At 50.6% G+C, this 7,750-nt stretch overlaps 1 protein-coding gene across 3 annotated transcripts in view; it reads right to left on the bottom strand.

The window, feature by feature from the left end:
* Positions 1-553: 553 nt before the first annotated feature.
* LOC132822216 (sodium- and chloride-dependent taurine transporter-like) overlaps positions 554-7,750 on the bottom strand; it is a 78,272-nt gene continuing 71,075 nt past the window's right edge. For all 3 annotated transcript variants that reach the window (XM_060835304.1, XM_060835301.1, XM_060835302.1), the window contains one exon: positions 554-6,033. In XM_060835304.1, coding sequence (XP_060691287.1) covers positions 5,881-6,033 — 153 coding nt within the window. In that variant the 3' untranslated portion in view covers positions 554-5,880. The remainder of the gene's footprint in view (positions 6,034-7,750) is intronic.

Raw genomic sequence — 7,750 nt, 5'->3', positions numbered from 1 at the left:
GGTTGGAGGGTTCCCAGGTGGAAGATGAGGCGCTCTTCCTCCAGTCGTCGCGTTGCTATGGTCTGGTGATGGAGGAGTCCAAGGACCTGCATGTCCTTGGTGGCGTGGGAGGGGGAGTTGAAGTGTTGAACCACGGGGCGTTTGGGTTGGTTGGTCCGGGCGTCCCAGAGGTGTTCTCTGAAACATTCCTCAAGTAGGCAATCTTCTTCCTGACCTCTCCGCCCTATCACCCTCACCTTGACTTCCTTCCACCTATCGCATCTCCAACATCCCTCCCCCAAGTCCCTCCTCCCTACCTTTTACCTTAGCCTGCTGGACACACTCTCCTCATTCCTGATGAAGGGCTTATGCCCGAAACGTCGACTCTCCTGCTCCTTGGATGCTGCCTGACCTGCTGCGCTTTTCCAGCAACACATTTTCAGCTCTGATCTCCAGCATCTGCAGACCTCACTTTCTCCTATTAGATGCCATGATCGAGGGATGAGTGAGAATGTGACTCTCTGAAAACCACCTGAGGAAATCCCCCAACAGAAAACAAAGCAGGAACAGAGTGTTCAGTGAATACTGTAAACATTTATTTTTTTTTAAACTTTTTTTTATTTTTCCACACAGTACAAGATCAAAATTTCTAATACAATTCTGGAACCATCACCTAAGAAAGCACAAGACAAGTGGGTACACTGTATAATATAAATACATATCTTTTATATCTTTTTTTCCTTCTAAAAAAAATGCAAACAGCTAAAAATGGAACGTTCAAGTGCGTTCCACAAGAGCACAAATGTTCAAGAGAGGAATTGACAGAGATTACTGACCCTTGACTCGTGAACCACACGAGGGGTGACCCCAACAGTGCTTCCCCCTCCTTCCCCAAATACACTCATTACAAATTCATCTTCCGCATTAAAGAGGTGGGGGGGGGGGTAGAGTGTGAAGGGGAAAGAGAAAGAGAAGGCAGAGGACAAGAAAGAATAATATTCAGAAAAGGGAGGGTGTAGTAAGTCAGATACCTTGAACCTGAGTGGGCTTTAGGGATGCCAACTTTGGTCGGTTCCATTCCTGGAGGCTTTGTCACATGACTTGCCCCATGCCCCAGCCTTTGGTCAGCTGACTTGTCCATTCTGGGAAGCAAACAGAACTCCTTACCCAGTCGGACAACGTTCAACTGTTGGCTTAGTTTCCTCATGTTCAATATTTATCTTTCAATCTGATGTTGCGGGGGTGGGGGAAGGGGGGAAGAAAGACCGTTGAAGAAAACGTCAAACTAAGCCCAATCTTTTTGAACGTCCTTGTGATTTTTCTCTAAGGAACACGTGGTCTTTGATTGCCAGAGTCTCCAGGCCAATCCTGGAGGGTTGACATTCCCAAGGCCTGGGCTTTGGGGTGAGAGAGAGGACAATCCCTATCTCTCTCCCTCCCTCCCCTGTGTATCACTGTCAGGTCAGGCCCAAATGGTTGGGCGATCACCGGGTGAAAGTTTCCTGCCAACTACATCAAAACAAATCTACAAAATTACCAGCTCGTACATGTCAAATTCGGAGACGTACTCCTTAACGTTTTTAAAAATAAAAAAAATACACATTTTTTTAAAAGCTTATTCACTATTCAAAGTGTAGTTTTAATATCTATGTTCATGATGTGTAGTTTTTGACATAAAAAACTAAAAGCCAGAGTGATGATGAAATGTGAGAGTAAATTGTGGGCTGGCCATATTTACAGGTGGAGCAAATCAGTCAACTGTTTCCACTTTTTGGTTTTGAGATTCCCATGCCTAACATTCAGTCGGGATATTTCAGTCAGTACGCCAAAACTAATCATAAAAAAAAACTTAAAAAGATCGCGGCATCAGAAAGTGATGAGGCTTCTGTTAAAATACTAGTATATTACTGTAAAACATAAAGCAGCCAAATTATTGATAACACTGAACGGTTCAGTGTGCCACACGGGGCCTGCACACTGCCCGGCTTTCCTGTCGAGGTTGGGGTGAGGGTGGTGGTGCTGAACTCAGTGCAGTTTGCCTGGCATACTGTGTACCATCTGGCTGTCCCCTTTCTCTGTTTGTGTGTGTGCGTGCGCGCACATACGCGTGTGTGTGTCCGTGTGCGCGCATGTGTGCACCAACCACCCGTGCCAAGGGCTTCATCCCCCACAGCTTCTACACAACTCAGATCTGACCCCAGATTGGAATCCCAATCCTGAGCAAGTACCAGCTGAGAAAACCATTATCTGGCAAAAAAAAGGAGCAGACCTTCCACTGCCCCAACATCCCTAGCCCCCCCCGTTAAACTGACCAGGCTATTTCACAGCGTGCCTTCTCCTGACTGGGTCAGTATTTTGGATACTTAGGAAGCTTGCTTTTGGTGTCTGAAAGCAATGCATTTTTTTAAAAACAAAACAATCGAAAAGACACAGTAACCCAGGTCAAAACCAATGTTGGGATTCTTGTTTGTTTCTTTGTTCAATGGTGTGCGAGTCCAGTCTAACTGTGTCTGTACTCAGTGGACATGGTGGCATCTTCTGGAGGTGATTTTGGGACAGTGTGAGAGGCTGGGGAGGGATGGGAACTTCTGACCGTCCAACCCCTCCCAGGATCACAGGCGGGTATCAGGTTAGAGGCTGGATTCCTCAGAACCCGGTCTCACTGGATCACTGGGCTCACCTACTCTGCCTGGAATGATTTCCACATGATTGCTTCCCCCCCCCCCCCCGTCAAACCCACCTTCCTCTCCCACCACTTTAAAACCTTCCCTCAACAAAACTGTGGGCAGGAAATAAAGGAACATGTCATTCTGTTGTCAAAGCAGCCTTTCTGCAAACTCTCCCTCTCAGTGGAGTGCAGATGCCTGTTGGTTTAATCATTCACCTGTCACTTTGACACAGTCAATAATAACGAGCTGGTGCCCAGAGTCCCTGACTCACCATTATCTCAGTGTTACAGCTGCCAACGCTGACTGACCTTACACAGAAATAGCTGCAGCCCCACACAATGCAGCTCTCATTATTACCAGGCCTGGGCAGAATGGAAAACGTGCAGCTGTGAAGCAGCTAAACCCCAGCCGCACTCAAGACTGAAAACATCACTAATGTCAATCCTGAAAATAAGAGGGGGGTCCACCCCCCTACTCCCCATGAACAATACACCAGCCAGAAATACTCCTGATTCCAACAACATCCCCTCCAGCCCAGGCCACACAACCCTCACTGACCCTGGTGCACAAATCTTCAATCCAGTGAAGAGAGAAGATGAATCATGACTATGTGTATGTGTTGGGGGGTGGGGTGTCCGGATTCACTTAGGAGTCGGGTTCTCTGGGTCTTGGGGCTGACATTCTAGGCTGGATAGGGCCGAATGGCTTACTTCTGCACCTGGTTTTCCATCGAGGAGCTGGAGGAGCTATATCTCTAATTCGTTGACGGGGTGGGGGGGCGTCCCGGTGGGAATTCTATTTTATCGCCAACCCCCAGCTTGGGGGAGCGGGTGGGGGTGGGGCGGGGGGGAAGCAGGTGCTAGGCTGCCATCTTGAACACACAAAAGGTTTCAGGGGGCAGTCCCCCCCCCCCCCACAGACTGGAGTCACATGGAGGCCTGGTGCGGCTCTAACGACGGTTTCACAAGATGGCGGGAGGGGGAAGGGAAGGGGATGTGTTAGCTTCCGCCCGGGGTCAGTCCGTATCCTCCTGGGATTTTTTTCCCCACAGGCTGGGAAAGGTCTTTGACTGGCAACTGTGAACTCGAGGGCGAGGGAAGGTTCTGGAAGCTTTGCGAGGCAGAATCTGAGGGTGTCTTACATTGGATTTCCCGCTCAGGAGATAAAAACTGTTTCCAAAACAGGTTCCTTTCCAGGAATGTGGGTGTGTCCCCTCCCAGATCCCCTGCTGAGTGTGTGCAAGGGGCAGAACTGATGCCAGAACTTGCAGAACTGATTCTTGAAACAACATAATCTCCAGGAGAGAAAATATGTCCCCCATTCTCTAAATGATTTCCTTTCCAGTACCTGCTTCTGTCTACATGCAGTGGGGTTGAGTTCGGGGCCTGTGAATTGTTTGGTTAATTTTAAGCCAGGGTTAAGAAGGGAGCATTTGGTCAGCGCTGACCCATGACCTCCTCTACACACACACACACACACACACACACACACTCATACACAGACACACACACAGACACAGACACACACTCACACTCACTCATACACACACACTCACTCATACACACACACACATGCAGACACACACTCATATACACACACACACACACACACACACAGACAGACACACACACACACACACACACACACACACAGACAGACACACACACACAGTCGAAAACCAAAACAGAATAGCTATTTACTTTTAAAAACATGTTTTAAAAACAGGTTGATGGTTCAAAAGGAAGGGGGCCGATTCTTAAGTTGTACTAAACTGTTGTTACAATAAATGCAGTGCGAGAGAGAGAGAGAGAGAGAGAGAGATGGGGTGGGTGGGGGGGGGATACAAGACTCTGTGCAATCCAGACTGACTTGTACAACACAGCCATGGACGCAATGCATGTCTAACACAAACAACAGAATCCGAAAGTCGTTAAAAGGGCGATTACAGATCAGAAATAGGCTCCACACAGAAAAAGAACAAGGGTTAGAATGTTTTTCATTAGATTCACTACAACACTGATCCTGAAAACATCAGCATTGTTCTGTACACAATGAGTGTAGTTTAAAAAAAAGCCACAGGTACAATGTCAAATTATTCCTTTTACCACGCACACACACACACACACACACACGCACGCACACAAAAGAACTTCAAACATTGTGCAACATTTTGTTTTAAGCTTCTTGTAAATCTATCAACTGCAAGTTATTCACAAAACAGCTGCAAATAAATACCCCCAGTCCACTATGGTTTGGTCCAGTGCATTGTGGGATTGACCCTCTCACCTTGACCACAGGGAGAGAGAGAGGAGGGGGTGAGGGTGTTGAGGCATGTGAGGTGGGGGGGGGGGTAGGGAGGAGGAGGAGTGGTAGTGGAGAGGCAGGGGGCAAGGAGGGATGAGGGGATATGGGGAAGGGGTGAGTGGAGGAAGGAGGAGGAGCAGGGGAAGGGTGGGGGTGGAGAGACGAGGGATGAGGGGAAGTGGTGAGGAGTGAGGAGGCGGGGAAGGGTTGGAGGAGGGAGGTAGGGGAGGAATAGGAAGATGGGCGAGTGGTGGGGAGCAGACTCCTACAATGCAACAGTGTTTATTTAGAACGGTGTTCCTGTTGTTTGAACATCTTACGTACAAAAAGCTAAATAGAAAACGATGGGTCGGGGGTAGGGACTGTTGTGGGTGGGTGGGGGTGGGGATGGGGAGGTGAGGGAAGGGAAAAGAATGAAATCGGAATTCCAATAATTCTGCTCCATGTATAACCTCCTGATCACACTGTCAGATCAACCAGGGAGCTCCCGAAATTGGCTCCAACTCTCATGGGGTGGGGGGGTGTGCTGGGGGGGAGGGAGTTTACAAATCAGAAAACCATATCACAGAGTGATGGAGGGTGAGGAAAGGAGGCAACTGGGCAAAAAAAAAAAACGAATAAACTCCAGTGGATCACCTTAATGTTGGAAATGCATCCAGAGTCTTTCCCCAAAGGGGTGAGGAAGCAAAACTAAACCTTCAGATTGGAGTGACCAACATTTGGAATATTTGTGAGTGACTGCTTGACCAAGTTAGAGAGGTTAGTCGTTTCTATAGTTTTATTTACTGCGTTCTCTGGAGGGATTTACCATTCAGTTCAGACAAATGTCTAGGGCAAGCACTACTTTAGGTGAATGGGGTTATATGGTCCTGAAAAGGCTGGAGTTCACGTCAAAAAAAAAGCACAATTTGAGTCTCTCATAGAGAGCTTACATCGCAGTTTCTATAATTATCTGAGTGGGCTTCCCAACATCACTTCCTGCAAGCCCATTGGGACTGAGTGGAACTGTGGCCTCAGCATCCAACGCTACGTCTTTTGGTTTCCTTCCTTCTCCCTTTGGTGCAGTCAGCATCTTAATCCGCTGTGAGGGTGGGGACGGGAAGCAGAGAGGAGACAGGGTGGGGGGCAGCGGTTAGACTTGGCGACAACAAAAAAAACACCTGCCCCTCCGGCCGACTCACTCACTGGGTTAAGCCCAACCGCATCTCAGCTCCAAACCCTCACCCACGACCCGGAAAGCAATCCCTCAGATGGAGGAGGATGAGGCCGTTCAGCCCATCGAGTTTGCTCCGCCATTCAGTCAGATCGTGGCCAATCTGTCAATCTTCCACTTTCCTATCTTTCCCTGGCAATCCCTGATTCCCTTTCCTGAGAAACAATCCGTTTGCCTCAGCCTTGAGTATCCTGAGTGACCCAGCCCCCGACAGACCTCTGTGGGAAAGAATTCCACAGATTCACTCCCCTCCAAGGGGAGAAATTCCTCCCCATCTCTGTCGTCAATGTGTGACCTCTTACTCTGGTCCTAGACTCTCCCACACGGGGAAACAATCTCCCCATGTCTCCCCCTGGCAAACCCCCTCAGAATCCTGTAGATCTATCAATCCCGGTTTCAGAGTTGTTTTATTGACCCAAGCGTTTGGGGACGAGAGTGAATTCCCCCAGATTACCCACCTCCACATCCTGACCGCCCGCCCCCCCCACCACCCCCACCCTGCCTGTGTGACGGTATCGCCCACGAGTGAGGGATGTGATTGGATTCATGGGGAGAAGCCAAAACAATCCCCTGGCTCAAAGGGTCAGGATCGTATCACAGGGTGTCAGGCAGTTCCCTGCTTGTTTCTCACACTCATCTCCACCGCAACATGCCCAAACCCCCACAACGCCCCCACCACAACACCCCCAAACCCCCAACACAACACCCCCAAACCCCCACTCCCCCACAACACCCCCAAACCCCCAACACAACACCCCCAAACCCCCACTCCCCCCCACCACAACACGCCCAAATCCCTACTCCCCCCCACAACACCCCCAAATCCCCACCCCCCCACCACAACACCCCCAATCCCCCACTCCCCCACCGCAACACGCCCAAACCCCACGCCCCCACAACACCCCCAAACCCCCACTCCCCCCACCACAACACCCCCAAACCCCCGCGCCCCCCACCACAACACCCCCAAACCCCCGCTCCCTCCCACAACACCCCCAAACCCCCACTCCCCCCCACCACAACACCCCCAAACCCCCACTCCCCCCCACCACAACACCCCCAAACCCCAAGCCCCCCACCACCACACCCCCAAACCCCCACCCCCCCACCACACCCCCAAACCCCCACCCCCCCCACCACCACACCCCCACCCCCCCACCACCACACCCCCAAACCCCCACCCCAACACCACAAAACACCGAAACCCCCACTCCACCATCACAACATCCCCAACCCCCCACTCCCCCACCACAACACGCCAGCCCCCCACTCCCCCACCACAACACCCCCAAACCCCCACAAAACCCCCAAATCCCCCTTCCCCACCACAACACGCCCAGACCCCCCCTCCCCACTACAACACCCCCCAAACCCCCACCACAACACCCCCAAATATTCCTGATATGTGAACCCTATGGGACAAAGTGGCTTTCCAGTTGGGATCCAACTGCAGCTCCACAGAACTGGAACTGTTACCTGGAGTCCGACACACCTCGGACTGAGAATGAACACTACCACAGAGCAATGGGCTGAATGGTCCTTTGCTGTGAGACAGAGTCCATCAAACCCAATGACCAGGTGGGAA

The sequence above is a fragment of the Hemiscyllium ocellatum genome, chromosome 14 (assembly GCF_020745735.1).
Source record: "Hemiscyllium ocellatum isolate sHemOce1 chromosome 14, sHemOce1.pat.X.cur, whole genome shotgun sequence".
NCBI lineage: Eukaryota > Metazoa > Chordata > Chondrichthyes > Orectolobiformes > Hemiscylliidae > Hemiscyllium > Hemiscyllium ocellatum.
This window is presented reverse-complemented; position numbering and strand designations above follow the sequence as displayed.